The 23967-nt window shown below is 44.2% G+C and overlaps 2 protein-coding genes and 3 non-coding genes across 5 annotated transcripts in view; 1 reads left to right on the top strand and 4 right to left on the bottom strand.

Annotated features, from left to right (window-relative positions):
* Positions 1–1813: 1813 nt before the first annotated feature.
* On the bottom strand, positions 1814–5773 carry LOC121104564. Its single transcript, XM_040637864.1, has 6 exons — positions 5543–5773; positions 4815–5056; positions 4364–4473; positions 2877–2929; positions 2315–2389; positions 1814–2045 (listed from the first exon to the last, which is right to left on the bottom strand). Exons 1-6 carry the CDS (start codon positions 5771–5773, stop codon positions 1980–1982), a joined length of 777 nt encoding a protein of 258 aa, XP_040493798.1. The 3' UTR covers positions 1814–1979.
* Positions 2558–2649, bottom strand: LOC121104685. Its single transcript, XR_005837033.1, has one exon. It is a non-coding gene; the product is annotated as a small nucleolar SNORD12/SNORD106 (small nucleolar RNA).
* On the bottom strand, positions 3003–3093 carry LOC121104686. The gene has a single exon (XR_005837034.1). It is a non-coding gene; the product is annotated as a small nucleolar SNORD12/SNORD106 (small nucleolar RNA).
* On the bottom strand, positions 4550–4640 carry LOC121104683. The gene has a single exon (XR_005837032.1). It is a non-coding gene; the product is annotated as a small nucleolar SNORD12/SNORD106 (small nucleolar RNA).
* ZNFX1 (zinc finger NFX1-type containing 1) overlaps positions 5489–23967 on the top strand; it is a 25841-nt gene continuing 7362 nt past the window's right edge. The window contains exons 1-9 of the mRNA XM_040638449.1: positions 5489–5612; positions 7518–7632; positions 10009–11820; positions 16032–16163; positions 17694–17842; positions 18655–18804; positions 19923–20037; positions 21757–22007; positions 23508–23647. Of these exons, the coding sequence (XP_040494383.1) occupies positions 7572–7632; positions 10009–11820; positions 16032–16163; positions 17694–17842; positions 18655–18804; positions 19923–20037; positions 21757–22007; positions 23508–23647 (2810 nt within the window). The 5' untranslated portion in view covers positions 5489–5612; positions 7518–7571. The remainder of the gene's footprint in view (positions 5613–7517; positions 7633–10008; positions 11821–16031; positions 16164–17693; positions 17843–18654; positions 18805–19922; positions 20038–21756; positions 22008–23507; positions 23648–23967) is intronic.

The raw sequence follows: 23967 nt of genomic DNA, 5'->3' as shown, positions 1-23967 counted from the left end.
CATTTGAATAAATGCACCTGACCGAGACAAGGGAGGAAACCATGCGAAGATCTGAAGAGTCTCAGATTGGTCACTCCAGGCAGAGGGAACAGCAAGTGCAAAGACTCCGAGGGTAGGAGTGATCCTCAAGTGATGGAGGAACAGTTTGGTGGCTGAAAGAGGCTGGAAGAGAAAGGGATAGGTCAGAGATTGAGGAAGAGGCTATAGTGCAGGCCAGGGTCTGGCTTTTACTCTGAGGGAGGCAGGGACATGCTGGAGAGTTCTGAGGACAGTGGCATGATCTTTGGTTTTCAAAATCACTCTAGCTGCATAATAGATCACAGAGGGGAGTGGTAGTAGAAAGACCAGTAATCAAAGCTTGGATGATGGTTTGGATCGGCAAAGTGGTAGCGATGGAGGGGCACATTTCAGATGTATTTCGAGGGCAGAACCAACAGGATTTGCTAATTCTTTCACACGTGGAACAAGAGTGAAACGTAAGGGTTAATTCCTAAAATTTTCTGCCTGATCAACTAGACCGAAGCTGTCAATACCTGGGATAGAAGTGACTGCGGGAGAGGCAGCCTTGGTGGAGAAGGGGATAATGAGTTGGTTTTCAAGTTTTGTTTGTTGTTGTTTTTTAAGGATTTTTATTTACTTGAGAGAAAGCATGAGCAGGGAGGAGGGGCAGAGGGAGACAGAAGCAGGCTCCCCGCTGAGCAGAGAGCCCCATGTGGGATTCAATCCCAGAACCCTGAGATTATAACCTGAGCCAAAGGCAGACCCTTAACCGACTGAGCCAGCCAAGTGCCCCTAGTTTTTGAAGTTTAAATTGAATGCATGAAGGGGAACCCAAGTCTGGAAATGCAGGTTAGGGGCTTCACATTCTTTTGAATGCCCTGATTCAGAAAGGTCAGTGGGCTGATGCAGTATTCGTGTCAAGACCATTATAGAACTTTTTGGATTATGGAGCTCTGGATTTATTGCTAGGTAAATTACTCCCAAAACTCAGTGACTTGAAAAACATTTAATCTTATTTTCTGTAGGTCAGTAATCCAGGTACAGTTTTAATGTGTTGTTTCAGGATCTCTTGAATGCATGAAGGTGCCAGCAGGGATTCCCACCATTGAAATTTGATTGGGGGAAGGATCTGCTTCCAAGAAGTCCTTGGGAGGGTTCAGTTCCATGCACATGGTTGGCTGGAGTCCCACCTTGCTACGTGGACATTTCCCATTGACGGCTTGCTTCATCAAAGTGAACAAGCCAAGGAATAAAGCAGGTATGAAGGGAACTAGCAAGATAACAAATGAGGAGTCTAATCTCCAGGGACCTACCCTCTTTTGTGGTTTTCTATTCATTCGAAGCACTAGGTCCAACACACTCAGGGGGAGGGAGAATCACAGGCGGAGTCAATACCAAGAGATAGTTTAGAAGGCACAATATAAGTGACCCAGTGTGAAATCCCCTTTCTTAGGTTAGACCATCTTAAGACAACATCTACTAAAATTGGGGCAGGGGAGAATGAGAAGAGTTAGATGATGAAACTAGATTGGCCAGGTATCATTAGACCAGTCTAGAATTTTCCATGGTTAAACATTAAAAACATGTAAATCAAGTAGAGCCCTAATCGTTATTTACTAATCTCCCAAATCACCTACAACGCACAGAACCTGTGCTTTTGTGTCTACCACCATTTAGAAATGCCTCCAGGACGTACAAGTGTGCCATCTGCCCTCCATGTGCTCTCTGCCCCTGGAGTGTGACCCCCTGGAGACATGATTGTTACTCATCACCCATGGTTCAGTGTTTATCTCCATTAACCAAACACAAAAGCTTTTGTTTAAAGAATTTTATTTTCTCTCTCCAGATAGGATACAAGTTAAAAGTTTTACGAAGTTTAACCATAATCCTGGATTCTTCAAAATGGGCAAAGGCCTCCAGACAGTCCTCAGGTTACACAAAACCCTTGAGACTGATTCAACCAGAACAATCACCCTTTCTCAGGAAAGCGCAGTGTCAGTTTTTTCCAAGAAGCCTTGTATTCCAGCTCCACAGTTGAGAAATTCCTTAAAAAGAAGATTACAATCAGTATTTAATTCTGATGTAAAAAGATACTTGTTTGGGATGTGGGACACCTCCAGGACCCAGTAGTGCTAATAGGTCAACAGTCCTACTCTTGTTTTAATTCTCCCCTCCTGTTTTATATACCACTTGGGAAGTGGGTTCCCAGGTTACTCCCCAGCAGGCAAACTCAACACCTCTATGGGGGCACATTTGATCACCTTATACAAGGGGACTGACACTTATTAGATAATGCCGTTTGCAGAAACCTCACCTGTTGCAGGACAGACTGAACCAAGCACATCAGGCTGCATCCATCTATTGCCCTGTGGCTCACAGGGCTCCCAACCTATAGGAAGTTAGCAGGTAAAACCAAGGTAAGTGACTCGATTCCTGGGGGAAGAAAACCAAGCTCAAACACCACTTAAAAAAAAACAAAACAAAACAAAAAAACACACCAACACAGAAGATAGTTTGTTAGTGGTAAGCAGAAAACAGGGATAGAGTTATCTCCAGGGCCAATGCATCAGACAAAACACTGGCTAACGGTTGTTAGATCAACATGGTCGATCTGATGGGGAAAAAAGTTATGTCATCAGTTGCAATGGCCAAATATGAGTTATAGCAGAACACAAGGGGGAAAACAGTCCCATATTTAAGATAAAAGTAGGGATGCCTGGCTGGCTCAGAAAAGCATGCGACTCTTCATCTTAGGGATGAGTTCGAGCCCCATGCTGGATGTAGGAATAACTTAAATTAACTTTAAAATAAAAGGAGTTATTATCTCTCCCATTTTCCAGATCCTGTCTATTCAGCCACGTGGATACATCACTTACCAACATCTCATTCCTGGTCCAATCGAAGTCTGCTTTCTGCCAACCATCTACCTCTGAGATGAAAAAACAAACATGAGCTCCCATCAGCTAGATGCCCAGGGAGTGGGGGGCAAAGGAGCTGCTCAAGCTGGCATATCAGACAGAAACTGGCTTAGGAAAGTTAGATCAACATGGTCGATCTGTTGGGGAAAAAAGTTCGGTCATCATATATGCCAGGAGGAAGCTCTCGTTCTTAGAAAAAGCCTGGAACAAGGAGTAAGATTTGGTTGGTCTGCTTCTTTATCTGCAAACTCAATGTTTGAGAGTATCTGTATTCTGTTGTTGGCAATAACAGCTAAGATAAACATCCCTGCCTTCTGAGCTTGTATCTGAGAGGCCAATGTGGCTGGCAAGAATTGTGGGGAAATGGTTGGCTTTGCAGAGGTAAGAAAAGACCACAGGGTTTTGGCTAAGTGTCAGGATGTTACATTTTAATGCAAAATGCCATCACTGAAAATCTGACTTACAGGAACACTCCGGCACAAGTTTTATGGTAAGTCTGTCCTCCAGTAAGTCCTGCCCTTAAGGGGCCATTCCTGGACTCAATCAAATTAAAAGGGTACACAGTTGAGAATTAGTTTGAGTGGCTAGGTCAACCAAAAACACAAATTTAGCTTTCCCTTAGAAAAAAAATACGTGGGGCGCCTAGATGGCTGGGTTGGTAGAGCATGTGACTCGATCTCTAGGTTGTGAGTTTGAGCCCCACATTGGGTGTAGAGAGTCCTTAAAAAAAAATGTCCTCACTTGTAGAGGCCGCTTTTAGGCAATAAGTTTCAGCAATGGAAACCCGGCTCAATGCAAACAAGCCCTTTAGGCGACCCACCTCAAAATACCCCTAAGCCCTAGATGACCAATGGCTACTTAAGACTGAGCACAGGTACCAAAAACCTAAAATTCCATTCATTCCCATACCTCCTCTCACCTTCCCCCTTAACTACAGCCTCCCGCCACTGCCTCCTGGCAGACAGTCTTTTGCTTTTCTGCCTGCAGCTCCCTTGCAGTATATCCAACAAACATCTCCTCTTGTTCTGCTTCTAGTAAATTTTTTCACCCACCGACCTGCGCTGCCAGCCTCCACCCAATAAGACCCCCATCCACTGGAACTGTAAGTATGCTCAAGAAAACGGTTCATCAAAAAACACCTCACATGCGAAGAAATGGGATCCAAAAATATGCTTTCAGGAGCATTCAAGAGACATATAGGAATTAACACCTATTCGCTTTAAAGAGATTTTTCCACTTGGGAAAATTATTTTTCTTAAACCTGTTTCTTCACCGAAGCCTAACAGGTACGTATTTTTAGAACTGTGATAAAATGAAGGGTCCAGCGCACTTATAAGTAAAATTAGTTACGGTTAAATCTTCATTTTTCCCCCCAGTTTGCCTAGCAAACGAAGAGGCACCCAGAGCACGCGTTTCCTACAATAGGCCTGGATACAAATGCTTACGCCAGAGATCAGGAAACGGATGGCCGTAGATATCTACAGAGGGTTCTCTTGGAGGCCCAGCAGCGACCCCCTCCTCCGAGATCCATTCTGTACCCTCTGATCGCGCTGACCTGCGAACCAACAAAGAAAGGGCATCAATCGCCATCTTCTCACGGTCAGCAACAGAACATGGCCGGGCCTCTAGAGGCCGGTGTATCAGAACTAACTGGCAAATATTCAAAGACATCAGCATTGTCGATCTGATGGGGAAAAAAGCGAAGTCATCATTTACACCAGCCAATGACTCCTCAGGTCCGCACACTGGCGCGGACTTTTCCAGTTTTAACTGGTCTCCCCGACGCCTTTAGGCCTTTTAGGGTCAGAGCAGACGGAGCTACAGGCAGGGGCGAGAGCAAAGAGGGAAAAGGAGAAAAAGATATCTCGAAGGGAAAACAGCAGTATCTCCACTCACCACACACTGCAGCAAACCCGGGTTCCCGGGCCCGCACGGCAAAGGATAACGCAGAGGCCACCAAATATACAAACGAAAGCGTCGAAGACGAAAAAGGACGAAGACTCCCCCACACCTCTCTTATATAACCAGGGGAACGCTCTCACGCCTGCGCACTGCACCCGAGTCGCTTCCCCTTCCGTCCCGCGGCATGCGGGGCCCTCTGGGAAATGTAGTCTCCGAGCTGCCCGGCCCCAGGCAATCTAATGGTTGTCAAGGCTGCTCTAGCCCCGCCCCCTTCGCCGTACACTCGGGGCCACCAGGGCTTGTCGGCCTCGCCGCCATGTCGCGCTTCGCACGCACTAAGCCTCCCGCCGGGTTCCCCCTCCTCCGGGGCGGGCTGATGCCTGCGACGGCCTTGGGCACTGTTAACCCTCCCCCCGCAGTCCCCTCCCCTCAGTCGCGCCCGCCCGAGCCCGCCGGCCCCGCCGCCGGGGGGAGCTGAGGCGACGCCAACCGGTCAGCCAGCCCCTGCCCGGCCTGAGGGCGGGGGCGCCGGCAGTGCCCCAGGGCCCGGCCCCCAAGCTCGCAGCCCCGAGGTCCCCTCCTCCCCCAACCCTCACTTCTCCTCCTCCTCCCCCCACTCTCATTTCTCCTCCTCCTCCCGGCCGCCCGCCCGGCCCTTCGCCCCGCCCAGTGTCTGCGGGAAAGGAAACCGAAAGTGCGCGGCGCCGGGCGGGGCCGCAGACCTTCCTGGGCCCGAGCCCGAACACCAGTCGCGGCGGCGGCGGCGGCTGCGAGAAGACGCGGCGGAGCCGGGTGAGTGACCCCCCGCCCCGGCCCCGCACCTGCTTCTGCCCGCCGCGACCCCCGGCGCCCGCGCCGCCCGCCACTGCCTCTGCCGCCGCTTCTCCCTGGCGCCCCGTACCCGCCTCAGCATCCCCGCCGCCCCCTCGGTGCCCCATCTCCCCATCATCCATCTCAGAGTCGCAGGTGCCCCCCTCAGAGCCCCATTACCCCCTCGGCGTCTCCATCGCCACCTCTGCCTCTGGCCCCTTCAGCTAGTTCTGCCCCCCACCCCCATCTCTGCCCTCACTTTCTGCCCCAGCCGCCCCCTTCATCTTCTTCTGTCCTTACCTGCCATCACCTCCTTCCACCTCCAGCTTTAGGAGGCACCCTCAGCACCTGCACTCCCCATCCCTACTTCCAGCCGCCCCCCAGCTGAGCTCAGCCCTACCCTCTTCTTCTGGAGACCCCCCTACCTCCCCTGCCATTCCCGCCCCAGCCTAGCCGTGGCACCTGCATGCCACCTCACGGCCCTGACTCCCTCTCGACGCCCTAATACTTCCATCGGGACGTCCTGGGCTCTTGGATGCCAGTGATTCCTCCATCCTTCTACTACCCTCTCGGGACTCTGGAGAATCCCTCTGATAGCCACCTCTGGCCTCTCATTTCAGTGTGCGCCCCATGAGTACATTCTCCTCTGATTTGACCCCTCTACCGGCTTGACCATCACTGATTTTCTTCTTCCTGCCCTTTTAGGCCTTGACTTCCAAAGAGACCCACTTTAGTCTGCTTTTTTTCATGGCATTTCCTGTTCTCTCTGCTCCTCCCTTTGCTTTTTTTTCCCCCATTTCTTTTATCCCAGAAAATTTGAGTTTCTATTTTAGTATTTTTAACAAGAGAAAGAAGGCATTTTCTCCTCAGAATTTTTTTATTAGAAAAAAAAAACAACGGAAATACTGAATCTGCACTTGAGAGCTAGATTTGATATGATGAGGAAAGAGATTCACCCACAATATTGCCAGCAGGAAGGAAAAGGACTCCTTTTTCTGATGAGGATAAAAGCTACTCCTCATATAATGCCAAATCTATTCACAGTTTCCAACTATGAATATTTTAAAACTCAGTGAGAGGGACAGTCTCAAAAATCCCTTTGCTGAGGACTGAGTCACCCACTCTTTCCCTAGCCCCAGCTCATATGATGTGTGTGAGTTGTACTGAGAAGTTCCCTTAAAGGGGCTTCCCTTCCTCTTACAGGATCACTGTCAAAAACCTTCAAGGTAGAAGAAAGAGGGGAAGGAAAGAACTACACATTCCTAGCTGGTCCTAGGGAAACAGCATCCTGTAGAGGCTAAGCCTCTGGTTTTTGAAACGTGTAATTTCCTTCTCTTGATGCAGTAGAACAGAGGGCTTAATCAGTTTGGCTGCGTTCCAAAGAATTCGATAAGGGATAACTGCTCACTAATTATTTACAAATAGAATACTGTAAGCTATAGAGTTCTGTATAATATAAATGCTGGGTGGGATGGTGAATGCATGGTTTTTGGATTAGCAAAAACATACTACTTTCTGTCCTCGCAACAATATTTGTCTGCTTTATGGGAGAGGAAAATGAAACCTAGCAACTGATTAAGTAACTTGGCTAAAGGCATAAACCAAACAGTAGTTTTGAATGGGAATTGATGAACTTCTACCCCAGTGAAGTGCAGGGGTGAAGGAAAGGGGGGGATTTGAAATCATCTAAATTGTGAATTTAACATTTTATATCATATATGGGCATTCACAGAGTTGAACACTCACACGCGTGATTAAATCTGTGTTTAACTCTTAGTTAACAAATCATTAAGATGTAGAGGCAGAAGGATTGGTTTGATGCTATTATGGGTTTTTTTGTGCTAGATGCTGTATTTCAAGGGCCCTGATCTCTCTCAATCTGTGCAGATTTCCAGGTAACTGAAAGTAACGTGAACGTGAAGGAATTCAGGTAACTCAGACATGGAAGACAGAAGACCTTGCTTGGAGGCCAGGCCAAGGAATCCCTATACTAACCACAGAGGTGAGCAAGATTTTCTACCTAATGGAAGGAAATTGAGTTCTGTATCAATGAGCCAGCCCACCTAAGATGGACAGCATCTCTCAAGTGAAGAATGGCTTATTCCTTAGCCATAGCACGAAGGACTCTGAAAAATAAGCAGCCTTCTCCTTTCCCTAAGAGAGCTGATGAATGGGTACATTCACTTTAACAAAGGTAGTGATAAGGTGTCTGAGTTGGAAATAACTGTGGTTTAGAGCAACACCACCCAATAGAAACATAATCAAGCCAAAAATATAATTTTTAATTTTCTAGTAGCATCATTAAAAAAAGCAAAAAGAAATAGGTGAAATCCATTTTTGAAATTTAGTACTAATTTAATAAAATTCAATACCTATTTAAATGAGTATATCCAAATAATGTCATTTTATTGTAATAATTGAATACATATATTTAAATATTATTATCCTAAGGTGTTATCAGTATAAAGAAATTTTAATGAGATATTTACCCTATTTTTGGTATTATGTCTTCAGAGTTACATGTGTTGTTTTACACATCTTAATCAGACTAGCCACATTTAAGATTCTTAACATCCATACATGGCTAGTGGATATGTATGTGATAGCATGTGTCTAGAACCCTAGTCACCAAAGCAGTTAGTTCCAAAAGCTTCACTACTGCTATGATGATTCTGTTTGCTTAGAACTTTCTAAAACAAAACCAAATGGATTCTTGCTTTTCCCTAAGTTTGCAATATGTCATCTGAGTTTAGCTGTGGAACAAATGAGAAAGAACTGTTGAATTTTATTTTGAGCTGTATGAATGTTGGAAGGATGAAAAACAGTACAATTTTTCATTCTCTAAAACATCTAGCCTTTCAGTCTGATCAAAATATTAGAAGGATGACTTTCTTCTGATACTTTGAGAGTTTGAAAAGTAAATAAGAAAGTAACACATAAAGTTTAGACTTTAGTAATACAGTATTTATATTTTATCAAATGTTCCTTTATGTTGTCACATTAAAACTTTCCCTACAAAGTGCAAAACAAAAAGTGTACAAAAATGGATTTAGCATTTGATGTCATGGAGTGGTATGGTCGTCTTGAATATGATGTGCATTCGTAACATTTTTATCTTCACATCATTGTATACGATCTTATTTTGTTGTTTTTAAAATCTCCAAGTAATTCTGCTAAGTTGGGTCAGCTCTATCAATTTTATGGGAAAGGAAAGTGAAAAAAACTGGGCTTGGGTACGTTGGCCAAGTTAAGAAATGTGTGGCATATTAAGGAAAACAAGTTCAGCTTCATCCACAGGATGATGCTAACTTTCATGTGCGGACTGGTTGTATCTCCTCCCTCCCCCCAGCAACTTCTTGTCTGCGAGCTGGTAGTAGATGATACTGTGTAGATGAACTTGTGCTTCGGAAGGGAGAAAAACTTGAGTTTCGTTTTTGAGTTTCCTAACACAGAAGTTCAGTTTCATTTTTTAGTTTCCTTTTCAAGTATTAATTAGCTCAAAAACATCTTGGTAAAGGAAGCCCCACCATCCCCTTTGCCAACTAATGCTGGACAAATTTCAAGAAGCATTTCTCTTGTAATTTTATCCCACTTGATGCCTCTGTCGCCTGTGACATAACTGTTTAGTGGTAGAACCAATGACTCTAGAAGTCAATAGGGTATTCCCAATAGAAAAGTATTACTAGTGCTGCTAGTAATAACATTAATAATGAGAGCTTTTTATGTGTCAGGTATTCTAGTAAGTATTTTATAAATATTTAATCTTTACACCCACATAGCTACTTAGGCTTAGAGAAATTATTCGACTTGGCCAAGGTTATACAGTGAGGAAGTATCAAGGACAAGATTTGAACCAGATCTGTTTGGCTTTAGAAATCATGTTTTGGCAATCGTTTGGTGTTGGCAAAAAACTAGAAGCAATGAACTAATCTTTTGACCCTCTGAAACAATCCTAGCTTATGAGGACTAAATGAGATACTAGCAAGTATTTATTCTCTAGCATGTATTAAGCACTCAACAAATGTTTATTCTTGCTTTTTTTAAGTTTTATTTATTTAATCACATCCAGCGTGAGGCTTGAACTCAGGACCCCAAGATCAAGAGTAGCATGCTTTTCCAACTAAACCAGCCAGGTGCCCCAACAAATGTTTATTCTTTTTCCCTTTTGCACCCTCTGAAAAAACAATGTTTCATAATATATACAGCAAGCATAGTAATCTATTTTACATTTATTACATGACTTCATAGGAAATTTTCTCTGCAAAGAAAATCTAAGTTCCTTAGTTGTTTTAGAAAATGAGAGTCTTTCCATTGTTGTCCTATTAGATTTCCTTGCACCTTCATTTTTGTGCTTACCCAGTATTCCCATTGTGTTTAGGGCCTGCGGATGGAGAATTACCACCACCAAGAGCTAGAAATCAGGCCAATAACCCACCAGCCAATGTTCTCAGAGGAGGAGCCAACCAGCCCGGAAGGCAGCCTAGGGCCACCAACCATGCTGTTCCTGTACGGCAAAGAGAAGAAAGGTTTGGGGCTATGGGCAGGAACCCACATCAGGGAAGGAGAAACCATGAGGGGCACACGAGTGATGAACCTAGAGGCCAAAGACGTGGTCAGGAAAATGATGCTAGGCGGAGAAATGGCAACCAGGAGGGAAGGAATCACAGACCACCATGGTCTGATGAAAACTTCCAGCAGTGGCGGACCCCCCACCAGAAGCCTTCAGAACAGCCACAGCAGGTGAAGAAACTGGGCTACAAATTCCTGGAAAATCTTCTGCAGAAAGACCCTTCTGAGGTGGTCATCACTCTTGCCACAAGTGTAGGACTGAAAGAGCTCCTGTCTCATTCTGTTATGAAATCCAACTTCCTTGAGCTCATCTGCCAGGTTCTTCGGAAGGCTTGCAGTTCCAAAATGGACCGCCAGAGCGTTCTCCATGTCCTGGGCATATTGAAGAACTCCAAATTCCTCAAAGTCTGCCTGCCAACTTACGTGGTAGGGATGATCACCGAACCCATCCCTGATATTCGAAACCAGTATCCAGAACACATAAGCAACATCATTTCCCTCCTCCAGGATCTTGTAAGTGTCTTCCCTGCCAGCTCTGTGCAGGAAACTTCCATGCTTATTTCCCTCCTGCCAGCTTCTCTGAATGCTTTGAGAGCTTCTGGGGTTGACATAGAAGAGGAGACAGAGAAGAACCTGGAAAAGGTGCAGACCATCATTGAACATCTGCAGGAAAAGAGGCGAGAGGGCACTTTAAGAGTGGACACCTACACGTTAGTGCAGCCTGAGGCAGAAGACCATGTTGAGAGCTATAGGACCATGCCCATTTACCCTACTTACAATGAAGTGCACTTGGATGAGAGGCCATTCCTTCGTCCCAACATCATTACTGGAAAATATGACAGCACTGCTATCTATCTGGATACCCACTTCCGACTCTTGAGGGAAGATTTTGTTAGACCCCTACGAGAAGGCATTTTGGAACTTCTGCAAAGCTTTGAAGACCAAGGCCTGAGGAAGAGAAAGTTTGATGACATCCGAATCTACTTTGATACCAGGATTATCACCCCCGTGTGTTCATCATCAGGCATTGTCTACAAGGTGCAGTTTGACACAAAACCACTAAAGTTTGTTCGCTGGCAGAATTCCAAGCGATTGCTCTATGGATCTTTGGTGTGCATGTCCAAGGACAACTTTGAAACATTTCTTTTTGCCACTGTGTCTAACCGGGAGCAGGAAGATCTCTGCCGAGGAATCGTCCAGCTCTCCTTCAATGAGCAGAGCCAACAGTTGCTCGCAGAGGTCCAGCCCTCTGACTCTTTCCTCATGGTGGAGACAACTGCATACTTTGAGGCCTATAGGCATGTCCTGGAAGGACTCCAGGAGGTCCAGGAGGAAGATGTGCCCTTCCAGAGGAACATTGTGGAGTGTGACTCTTATGTGAAGGAGCCACGGTACTTGCTAATGGGGGGCAGATATGATTTCACTCCCTTAATAAAGAATCCCTCAGCCACTGGGGAACCTCTGAGGAATGCTGAGGGCTTGAGACATCCCAGAGTGAACATCTTAGACCCCAGCCAGTGGCCCTCAAAAGAAGCCTTGAAGCTGGATGACTCTCAAATGGAAGCCTTGCAGTTTGCTCTCACAAGGGAACTGGCTATTATTCAAGGACCTCCTGGAACAGGTAAGAGAATTTTTCAGAGCTTATGACATCTGCCCTATGAGATAGGCAAGGGAGGCTTGACTCTAGGTTTCTAGAGTATCTTGATTAGAGACCTTCTCCTAAAATGGGCATCAGACTTATCTATAAAGTAGCTGTTCGTGGTGATTTTCCAGTGGGCATCATTGGTATGCATAGTAATCAGAATCACAAGGTTAGAGAAGACTGCTATGGAGTCAGACTTAGGAAGATGCATGACCTTTGCTTCATCAAAGGCTGTATTAATTTTTATTTGATTTTATATTTTCAAGGTTTTTTTAAAAGATTTTATTTATTTGAGAGAGAGAGAACACAAGCAGGGGGAGGAACAGAGGGAGAGGGACAAGCAGACTCCACGCCAAGCACAGAGCCCAACTTGGGGCTTGATCCCACAACCCTGAGATCAGGACCCAAGCTAGAACCAAGAGTCGGACGCTCAACTGACTGAGCCACCGAGGTGCCCCTGATTTTATATTACTTTAAATAATATCAAATACATAATAACAGCACTATGTGCCAAGTAGTGTTTTATATGCTTTCCATGTATCAACTCATTACATCCCCAACAACTCTGTGAAGTAGAAACAGTTCCATTTTACAGATGAAAAACTAAGGCAAAGAAAGGTTGAATAATATGTTGACATTCGTACAGATGATAAGTGACAGACCCGACTTGAACTCAGGCAGTCTGGCTCATTTTGTCCTGGCTCTCCTATCTACCACACCATACTTCTCTTGGCTCGGAGCCTGATGTGAGGCTCGATCTTAGGACCCTGAGATCATGACCTGAACTGAAACCAAGAGTTAGACACTTAACTGACCAAGTCACCCAGGCACCTGTGGAAGGTTCTTTCTGATAAGAAACACCTATATAATGGAAAAATATGCATAATTAAAGAGATACTTTCAAGGCTTAAAAGAGGGGCGCCTGAGTGGCTCAGTCAGTTAAGTGTCTGCTTTTGGCTCAGGTCAGGGAATCAAGTCCTGCGTCAGGCTCCCTCCTCAGTGTGGAGTCTGCTTCTCCCTCTGCCCCTCCTCCCTGCTCATGCACTCACTCTCTCTCTCAAATAAATAAATTAAAAAAAAAAAAGAGGATGTACCAGTTTATACTCCCACCAAGAATGAACTAATGTTCCCATTTCCTTATATCTTTTCCAATATTGTTATCGGTCTTTTTTGCTAATCCGTTTTTGCTGATCTGCAAGTTTAAAAATTTTGGCCCATTAGTTTTTATGTTTTTGGTTTGTTTGTTTTAAGATTTGTTTATTTAGAGAGAGAGAGCGCGTGTGCACATGTTGTGGGGGTGGGGGCAGAGGGAGAGAGATTCCTTAAGCAGACTCCCTGCTAAGTGCAGAGCCCATGTGGGGCCCCAATCCTAGGACCCCAAGATCCTGACCTGAGCCAAAATCAAGAATCAGTTGTTGAACTGACTGAGCCACCCTGGTGCCCCTATTTTTTATGTTTTAATAAAAAATTGTTCAGAAGTTTTAAAAAGTCTCCACCATTCTACTCAGTTCCTGTCCCTAAAGCAAACAATGTTATTTTCTTGTTCATCCTTCCAGAGATAATTATGAATATTCAAGCAAATGCACAAATTGAATATAGTTATTACCCTTTACTATTTTCTTTTTTTTTTTTAGATTTTATTTTATTTTTTAAAATTTATTTATTTATTTTAGAGAGCAGGGAGGATGGGTAGAGGATGAGGGAAAGAAAAACTCAAGCAGACGCCACACTGAGCACAGAGCCCAATTCAGGGCTCAATCTGATGACCCTGAGATCATGACCTGAGCTGAAACTAAGAGTTGAGTGCTTAACCAACTGTGCCACCCAGGCGTTCCTTATATATTTTATTTTTAAGTAATCTCCACACGCAGTGTGGGGCTCGAACTCACAACCCGAGACCCAAGAGTCACATGCTTCACCTACTGAGCTAGCTCCTCAGCACCCCACCCCTAATTTTTTTTAACCCACTGTGCTAGAAACACTCTTGTGCATGTGGCTTTGTGCACTTATAAAATATCTTGGTGATCTTTTCGTATTCGTTCGTAAGTAGTAGCTCTTGTTTGTGACTGCATAATATTCCAGACAATGGAATAATCTCTTTAACCAGTCCCATGTGGAAAGATTTATTAATACAAATAATATTTCAGTGAATAGCCTTGTTTGTGAGTCATTTCATATGCAAACAAAATAAAGGCAGAAGAGAAATTCCTAACTTGATCAAAGAATATGTAAATTTGTAATTTTTTAAATTTGAATTTAATTAGCCAACATAAAGTACATCATTAGTTTGAGTTGTAAACTTGTAATTTTAACAGATATTGCTAAATTGCCCCCTAGAAATATATATCACAGTGGTTAATATGTATTTGTTTAATGAAGGATGAGATTAAATATCCTTTCTTGAGTTTATTAGCTATTTATATTATTACTTCTGTGGAGTAGCTTCTTTTCAAATGGCTTATTGATTTGTAGGAGCTGTTTTGTTTCAAAATCTACATGTTACAGATAATTTCCCTTAATGTTATCACCTGAAGTAGGACTCTTTAGTTCCAAGTATAGTAATAATTTCAGGCTTGCTTAAGTCACACACCTAAATGGTTACTAGGAAAGAGCATACGTGAGGGGGAGGTAATAAAGGAGTCATTTTTGAGGTGGAAATCCCCAAAACTACCCATTCTAAGGGGAAGGAAGTAGGAGGAGGAGAGCAAATATTGAATTACAGAGATTTTCTTTCCTCCTGAGGTATCCTTATCCATCCAGTCCTGTAACCAGAAACCTAGTTTTCCTTTTCTGCTTCCCACCCTAGCCAAACCATCATCAAGTTCCAATCAATGTTGCCTCTGAAGCTTCTCCCCAGTCTGCCTCATTATCTCATCTCTACTGCTGAAGCCGAGCCTCAGTTTTTACTTACCTGGAAGATGGCAACCCCATCCCTAGTTCTACTTGCCCACTCTTAACTCAGTTTTCACTTCCCCAGGGAAGTCTCTTCTAATCTCATTGACTAGGCCAGAATCCCAATTATATGTTTTTTGGGTACTGTGTATTTCTCATTTCCCACCTTTATGATTTTACATTTGTTTTTGTGAGTAATTATCTTTTTCTTCTACAAGTCTGTATGTTCCAGGACGATAAGAACCATGGTGGTTTTACTCACTATTGTATTTCTTGCACCTAACCCAGTGCCTGATGAGTATTAGGTGCTCAATACTTATTATTTGAAGGAAAAAAAGGAAGGAAGACATTGTTATTTATCCTGCTACACTGAAATCTTTGATTTTCTTGTATTGCTTCCTTACTTACTCTGAGTTTTTCGAGGACAGTGGCTACCTTCTCAGCCTGACACAGAACAATAATTTACCTGTTTGTAGACTTAATTATTGGCCATTTACTAATGAGTCTGTAACTCTAACTTCAATGTTGAAATTTGTGAGTTTTCCCCTCCTATCACAAAGGCAAGTCTACTGTGATACATAGAAATCATTTCTAAACAATTTGTTGCATGAGGGTACTGGCTAAAAAATACCTTATGGTTGTGAAAAAAATACCTTACAGCTGTGAAAAAAGGGGGGATTCTTTTTATGTGCTGATAGAGAACTATCTCCAAGGTACATTCATTAAGTGAAAAAAGCAAGATGTAGAATAGTGAAAATAGTCTGCAGCTATTTCCATGTAAAAAAAAAAAGGGATGGGGCACCTGGGTGGCTCAGTCGTTGGGCGTCTGTCTTTGGCTCAGGTCATGATCTCAGGGTCCTGGGATTGAGCCCTGCCTGGGGCTCCCTGCTCGGCGGGGACCTGCTTCTCCCTCTCCCTCTGCTGCTCCCCCTGCTTGTGCTCTCTTTGTGTCTGTCTGTCTCTCTCTGTCAAATAAATAAAAATAGAATATTTAAAAAAGGGGGGGAAGGCTAGAGAAAGACTATATTCTTATTTGTTTGCATTTGCATAGAATGACTAACTCTGGAAAGTGGCACAAGAAACTGGTAATACTGGTTGCTTCCAAGAGAGGAGCTGCATGACTGGGGGCAGAAGAGCACGGGGGCTTTTCGTAATATACCCATTTGTGTTTCTTGGATTTTAAATCGTCTCCGTGTATGACTTTAAATTTTTTAAAATAATAATTTTCTGTAAATAATTAGTTACTCCTTCTAAGAAGTCTTTAATTTTTTTAACTCTCCTTTTTCCTTGTTTTCTAGGCAAAACCTACGTGGGTCTAAAAATTGTTCAGGCGCTTCTAACCAACGAGCCCGTCTGGCAAATTAGTGTCCAGAAATTCCCCATCTTGGTTGTATGTTATACTAATCATGCTTTGGACCAGTTTCTGGAAGGTAAGTCTAGGCAAATTTGTTCTCCTTCAAGACATTAATAATTGAACTATCAGCAACTTCAGTAGCTTTTTATTGTCTTTGAACTAAGTCCATAGTGCTTTCCATGAGCTGCAAGGCTGTGTGTGGTCTGCTCCAGACTAACTCTTGAACATTATCTCCTACCTCTTCCTTTGTTCTCCCTAACTCCAGCAACACCAATTTTCTTCAGTTCCTCCAGCTTCTCCCTTGGACTATGCTGTTCCCCCCTCCCTAGAAGGCACTTTTTCTCTCTCCCTCTCTCTCCATCTTGACCTCATCTAGCCTGGTTGGCTCCAACTCATTCTTCAGGTGTCACTTAAATCTCTCTTCAGGTAGACTTTCCCAGTTGCCCCCAGACACGGGGTCTCCTTTTGTATTTTTTCTTCAGAAACTTAATACGTATGTAACAATTTATTATATGTGTTTCTACCCTAGACTCTAAACACTATGAGGGTTTCGGCCCTGTTTCTTGCTATATTCACAGATTCTGGCACATACTAGGTACTCAAAAAAATACTAATTGTATTAATAAATGAGTAAGTATATATTTTTCATTTTGCTTATAATACTATTATCCATTTTATATCTTCCTTTAACCTAGATTAGATCTTTTTTATTCTTGGGATCTCAGCTTAAATATTAGATCCTCAAGAATTGGATCACTACCCCACGTAAACTAGGTAAGGGCCCCTGTTACATACTTATACCATCATGGGCTTATAGTCTTTACTGTACTTATTGCTATTATGATAAATTGTTTAATGTGTATCTTCTCTGCCAGACTGTGAGACATGAGAACAAATTAGGAACTGCATCTGTGCTTTACATGCTATATCTTTTTTTTTTTTTTTAAGATTTTATTTGTTCATTTGACAGAGTGAGGCAGCGAGAGAGGGAACCCAAGTGGGGGTGGTGGGAGAGGGAAAAGTAGGTTTCCTGCTGAGCAGGGAGCCCGATGTGGGGCTTGATCCCAGAACGCAGGGATTACGGACCCGAGCCGAAGGCAGATGCTTAACTGAGCCACCCAGGGGCCCCTTACCTGCTGTATCTTAAGAACCTAGCACAAGCCTGGCAAATAGTGACCAATCAGCAAATACCTGTAGAGTGAGTGATAGAGAACATTTACTAACTGCTTACCTTGTGCCAGGACCTGCCTGGGAGCTATACAGACACTCTCTCATTTATCCAGACCATAGCCCTATAAGGAGAGTATTTCTTTCTTCAAATCACAGATGAAGAACTGGAGCTCAAGTTAAGTAACTTGCCACAGTTTACATAGCAATAGTGGTGAAGCCAAGATTTGGGTCCCCAGTTGTCTGATTCTAAAGCCTATGTTCTTAAGCACCTCACTACTGCTCTGCAGGTCGTTTCATCTCTGGGGTAGATTCCTGTAAGCACCAGTTTGTTCTCTAAGGGAACAGCTGCAACAACATCCCAAACACATGGAGCTCTCTCCTGAGAGAATCCTGCATGGCTCCTCTGACCTCTGCTGTGCTCTGCCTTATTCCACAGGCATCTACAAGTGTCAGAAGACCAGCATCGTGCGGGTAGGCGGAAGGAGTAACAGTGAAATCCTGAAGCAGTTCACCCTGCGGGAGCTGAGGAACAAGCGGGAGTTCCGCCGCAGCCTCCCCATGCACCTCCGGAGGGCCTACATGAGTGTGAGTTCCGGCTTGGGCTAGCCGAGATAGTTCAAGGTGGCGATATGCTAGAGAGCAGTGTCTCTCTAGGGACGATAAGGAGGCACTCCGCAGAGTGGTGAAGGACCCAGGTTCCTTCCAGCAGTCCACTCTGCTAGTCCCATGGAGTGACCTTTGCCCTCATAATCAAGATGGAGAAAGGACAGAAATGGCACACCACCCCTCCCAACCCCTGCCAGCGCCTTTTAAGGCCACTTCCCCAAACCACCAGCAGCCCTTGCTTACAGCCCATCCTCTAGCTGGGCAGCAGTGTACCCAGACAAAACTCTACCAAGAAAAGGAGAGAAGTGTCTGCAGCAGTATTCTTTTTTTTTTTTTTTTTTAAAGATTTTATTTATTTATTTGACAGAGATAGAGACAGCCAGCGAGAGAGGGAACACAAGCAGGGGGAGTGGGAGAGGAAGAAGCAGGCTCATAGCGGAAGAGCCTGATGTGGGGCTCGATCCCATAACGCCGGGATCACGCCCTAAGCCGAAGGCAGGCGCTTAACCGCTGTGCCACCCAGGCGCCCCTGCAGCAGTATTCTTGGCCTGTTTTTCTGTTGTATTAGTTGTTTCCTTTTACTGGTTGATGGGCGTCTTTTAGATATTTTAAATAGTAATCCTTTGGTTTTGAGACCACAGTAATGTGTTTGGAAATTGTTTGTTGACTGGTCTATTTATTAATCTCTCTTCTTGCTGTTCCTGTGTTAGCTCTGTTTTCTCTCATGGGAGGAACTGAGTTCAGGGGATGGTGGTACTTCCTCATCATTTCTTTCCCTCTGTTCTTGGCAGATCGTGACACAAATGAAAGAGTCAGAGCAAGAGCTGCATGAAGGGGCCCAGACCCTGGAGTGCACCATGCGCGGTGTACTCCGGGAACAGCACCTGGAGAAATACATCTCCCCCCAGCACTGGAAAAGCCTGATGAATGGACCAGTACAGGTAGGGGTCATCCTGGGGCCTCTAAGCATCTCTCTTGCCTCAGTACTTGGAGCGAGTCTCCAGCAGAAGCAGCAATCCAAAGCATTCACTGTTTTAATAATCTGACGCTGCCATAATGTGAGAAGTACCTTTTAATGAGGGAGAGGTGGCCGAGTGTACTAGTCAAGCCTGAGTATACTAGTCAAGAGCAAGACTCCGGAGCCAGCTTGCTGGATGTGAATTCTGGTTTTACTCTAGGCAGGTTACTTCATTTTTCTTTTTTTTTTCTTTTTCTTTTTCTTTTTTTTAGGTTACTTCATTTTTCTGTGCCCGCTTCCTCTTTTATAGAATGGGGATGATAACATTAAGCTGAACCATGTAAAATTGCTAATATTTGTAAATTTGACTTGCAAAAATGGCAGTTTCTTACAGACCAATGAAATTCTTACGGGATTGTTAGTTGGATAAGCAAGTTAATATTTGTAAACCACTTAGCTTAATTAGTGTGCTATAAGCAATTGTTAAATAAAACAAAATCATAACAAGGGAGCCTCGCACATCTAGAGAGCCTTGACGTCAGCAGACCTAAGTCATACACACTGACTGTGTGCCTTGGCCAATGTGGTCCTCAGGTGTCTCAGCAGTCAAACAGGGGCAGTAATAATGCCTGCCTTTGAAGGATATTCTGTGAACTAACTGACATGGTTTCTGTAAAGTGGCTGGCCAGGAACCCAGTGAAATGGTAGCTGTCTTATCAATGAGTTGGTGACTTCTAGGGTTACAAACCCAGAAGCCTGAAAGGGTCAATCAAGATCTATAAATGACTAACGCCGCCTAGATATGAGACACTGGAAAGTAGAGAGGGCTTGGCAGACTGGAAAAGAAGTGGTCGCAGTGCACTTGGAGCCATGTGTTGCTGTTCTCGAATGCAGGCTCGTTGCTGCCATAGATCCTGATTTTATCGAGAGGGGAAATTTTTATTTTTAAAATTCTGTGCAAGTCATATTTAATGATCCAGTAGCCCAAGGGTTGCCAACTTACAGCCTCTAAATTTTAAGGGAACTACTTTTGATCCTTCACAGAAACCTTTACGCTGGTTGTCATAGAATTCTTATGACTGATAATTATTCCTTCTTCAGGACAGCGAATGGGTTTGCTTCCAGGGCTGGAAGCATTCCATGATGCTGGAGTGGCTGGGTCTGGGTGTCGGTTCCTTCACCCAAAATGTTGCTCCAGCAGGACCTGAAAATACAGGTAAGAGTGCATGTCTACCTAGAATCACATCTTAAGGTAGACTATGGTAGACCAGAGAATAAAACTTAAAAGTAATACCTAGAGTATATAAAGAGCTATAATCAATCTGAGAGAGACAAGTCATAGTTTGATAGGCAAATAAATAAAAGACATTTCATAAGCACATCACAAAACAGGAAATTCTGATAGTCAATAAACATATGAAGGCTCATTAGAAAAGAGAGGAGCTAAAACTACAATGAGATGGTATCACACACCAGATTGGCAAAAAGCTATAACCCCGCACCAATAAGAATGTGGAGCAGTAGGAACTCTGCTAATGGGGATATTAATTGGCACAACCACTTTATAAAAATAGAAAAAAGAAAGAACTCAAATGTTCATCAACATTTGTACAACAGATGGATCAATTACTGTCCATTCAGATCATGAAATACTGTACAAAATGAAAAGGAATGACTCACAGTGTATATGGTAATGTATGAATCTCAAAAACAGGCTGAATGGAAAAAGCAAGCTGTAGGAAAATATATACAATACTATTCTGTTTGTATAGAGCTCAGAAAGTGGGGAAAAAAAAAAAGCCAAAACTAGACAATGTGTAGTTTAGAGATGTGTCTACATTATATATGTGGTTAAGGTATTTTAAAAGAAAGGTGTGGGGGGCGCCTGGGTGGCTCAGTCATTAAGCGTCTGCCTTCGGCTCAGGGCGTGATCCCAGGGTCCTGGGATCGAGCCCCACATCAGGCTCCTCTGCTGGGAGCCTGCTTCTTCCTCTCCCACTCCCCCTGCCTGTGTTCCCTCTCTCCCTGGCTGTCTCTCTCTTTCTCTGTCAAATAAATTAATAAATAAAATCTTTAAAAAATAAAAAAATAAAAGGTGGGGGGTGAGGTTGAGCAATAAAATTCAGGTTAGACAGGCCCACAAAAGTCTTCAAGAAATGGGTGATTTTCTCCTTAAATTGGGTGTGAGGTACCCGGATGTTCATTTTAAGAATTTTTATTATCTTTTAAATTGCCCATTTACGTTGCATACCTCTTTTGTGTATTTGTATATAAGTAAAACCTTTCTTATTTTTTTTTTTTTTTAAAGATTTTATTTATTTATTTGACAGAGATAGAGACAGCCAGCGAGAGAGGGAACACAAGCAGGGGGAGTGGGAGAGGAAGAAGCAGGCTCATAGCGGAGGAGCCTGACGTGGGGCTCGATCCCATAATGCCGGGATCACGCCCTGAGCCGAAGGCAGATGCTTAACCACTGTGCCACCCAGGCGCCCCAAGTAAAACCTTTCTTAAAAAGGGATACATTTAGGGGTGCCTGGGTGGCTTAGTCGGTTATGCGTCTGCCTTCAGCTTAGGTCACGATCCCAGAGTCCTGGGATTGAGCTCCATGTCTGGCTCCCTGCTCAGCAGAGGGTCTGCTTCTCCCTTTCCTTCTGCCCCTCCCCCTGCTCCTTCTCTCTCTCTCTCTCTCTTGCTCGCTCTCTCTCAAGTAAATAAATAAAATCTTAAGGGGGGGATACATTTACATGGTATTTAAAAATATAACAAAAAAGTATCTAAGTCTCCCTCCCCTAACTCTCATTTCTCCCAGCTTCACCTGCTAGAGGTAACCACTTAAACCCCTTGAGAATGTCTTCATGCATCTGAGCTCTTGTAAGTGCCCTCCGCTATTCTTGGGCTTTGAGTTTCACCGCTGTCCTGCCTGCTTTCCTCCTAGCCCAGGCAGAAGGGGAAGAGGAGGAAGAAGAAGGGGAAGAGGAAGGTTCGCTGATTGAGATTGCAGAGGAGGCTGACCTAATTCAAGCAGACCGGGTGATTGAGGAGGAAGAGGTGGTGAGGCCCCGGAGGCGGAAGAAGGAAGAGAATGGGGCAGTCCAGGAGTTGGCTAAAGTGCTTCTGGCCATGAGGCTAGACAACTATGGCCCCGGAATGACAGCTGGGCAGGAGCAAAATGCCGGAGAGTGGGAGGTAAACTCACTTGCTCATGGCCTCTGGAAGCCAGCCCTAAGAGAATGGGAAATGGGAGTTCAGTTACTACTGCCAGGTGGGTGGGGGTTAAACTTTTCTGAAACAGGCCTGAGAACATGTGTTCTGATGAGAACTGCAGCCCCTTGTTTTCACCTACTTCTATTACAACAGTGTATTCACCTTGTCCTCACAGTTAATTTGCCCATTTTACAACCTAACCATCATATAAGGTGGGTTCAGTTCCAGAGAGTATACAAATTAAGGCCTTTCAGAGGGGCCGTGGCAAGAAATTCCAACTTAGAAAAACAGGAAGCAGGTAACCAAATGCTTCTCTTGAACTTTTGGAAAAATGCTTCACATGTGGGTCAGATCAAACATGTGATCTCAGTGCTTGGTGCTTTCATGGGTATTATCTTCTCAAGTACAAATGAGCCTATGAACAATACATTAAGACTTTAGAGAATTCAAGTAAAGTAGAATGAAACAAGCTGTACAGCCTGGATGGAATACGCATCCTTCATTCACCTTGGAATTTGATGTTTCTCTTAAAGCCGGAATGGTGTGAACACCCAGACTTTCCCTCTTGTCCTTCCTTTGGTAGAAACAGTTGGTCCTCAGAATTTACCGTGCCTTGCTATGACAGTAGAGGACTGGATACTCAAAAAAACATTTTCTGACCCCCACTGATGATTTAAGGGACTTTCAAAGGCAACTTTGACTGGATGCTATTTTCACTGATCTGCTAGCTTTGAGCCTGATCTTCTAGTTGAGTTCAGCATCACTGTACGTGATGGATGGAGTCTGATCCCAGTACGTGGAATTATGGATTGGGCAGTTCTCTGCCACATGGCCTTAGGAGTTGATCTGTTTGGTTTTGAAGTGGGGGGAGGTACATAATATTGTGACATCCATCTTTCATGCCAGTCCTTCTAAAGGCTCATGGCCTCAGACTTAGTACAGAGCCAGGGGAGAGCACTTTCCCCTAAATGGTCCCTTTCGCCCACTTGTTGAAGGTACTATGATGGTGTTAAGACCATCTTAGCAGGCCCTGGATGGCATTCAACAAGAAAGACTCACGTCTGCTACTTTTGTGACATTTTTTAGGAATGAGAAATAGAATGTGGTCAAAAGACATTCAGTGATAACTAGTGTCAGCAGTATTCCAAGTGCTTTCCATGTGTTTATTCCTTCAGTCTGTTCAGCAGCCCTGCGAAAATGTACCATTAGTATTCTCATTTTATAGAAGGGGATGCTGAGGTACATAGAGGTTGAGTAACTTACTCTAGGTCCCACAACTCAGTAAGAGGTAGATGGGGCTTTGAACCCAGGCAGACTGGCTCCAGAGCCCTCATTGGGCCACTCTGCGGTGGAGTATGTGTTGGAAGAGTGTGAGACATTCAAAGAAGTTCTTCTGAGGTGGCAGCTTCTTTTTTTAATTTGCTCCCACCTTGGTCTTAGAACTGGGCCCGTGGTAACCCTGGCTGGTATTAATGTCCACAGACCCAGCGCAGCCAGAAAAAGAAAATGAAGAAGAAAGTGAAGGTTGAACTTCGTAAACTGAACACCATGACCGAGACTGAGGCCAGTGAAATCCAGGATGTTTGGCAGCTGGACCTGAATTCTCGATGGCAGCTATATAGGTATTATGCTCACTCCTCACCCCTGCCCCCCAGCCAGCCCATGTTATTTCCCCAAGGGATTCTTTTTCTTTTTCTTTTTTTTTTTTTTAAAGATTTTATTTATTTATTTGACAGAGACAGAGACAGCCAGCGAGAGAGGGAACACAAGCAGGGGGAGTGGGAGAGGAAGAAGCAGGCTCATAGCAGAGGAGCCTGATGTGGGGCTCGATCCCATAACGCCAGGATCACGCCCTGAGCCGAAGGCAGACGCTTAACCGCTGTGCCACCCAGGCGCCCCCCCAAGGGATTCTTTTTCTGTTCCTGGAACATAGCCCCCCCCC

This window comes from Ursus maritimus, unplaced genomic scaffold, assembly GCF_017311325.1.
Source record: "Ursus maritimus isolate PB19 unplaced genomic scaffold, ASM1731132v1 scaffold_22, whole genome shotgun sequence".
Classification (NCBI taxonomy): domain Eukaryota; kingdom Metazoa; phylum Chordata; class Mammalia; order Carnivora; family Ursidae; genus Ursus; species Ursus maritimus.
The sequence above is the reverse complement of the archived record's forward strand: the minus strand, read 5'-3'. Positions and strand labels throughout refer to the sequence as shown.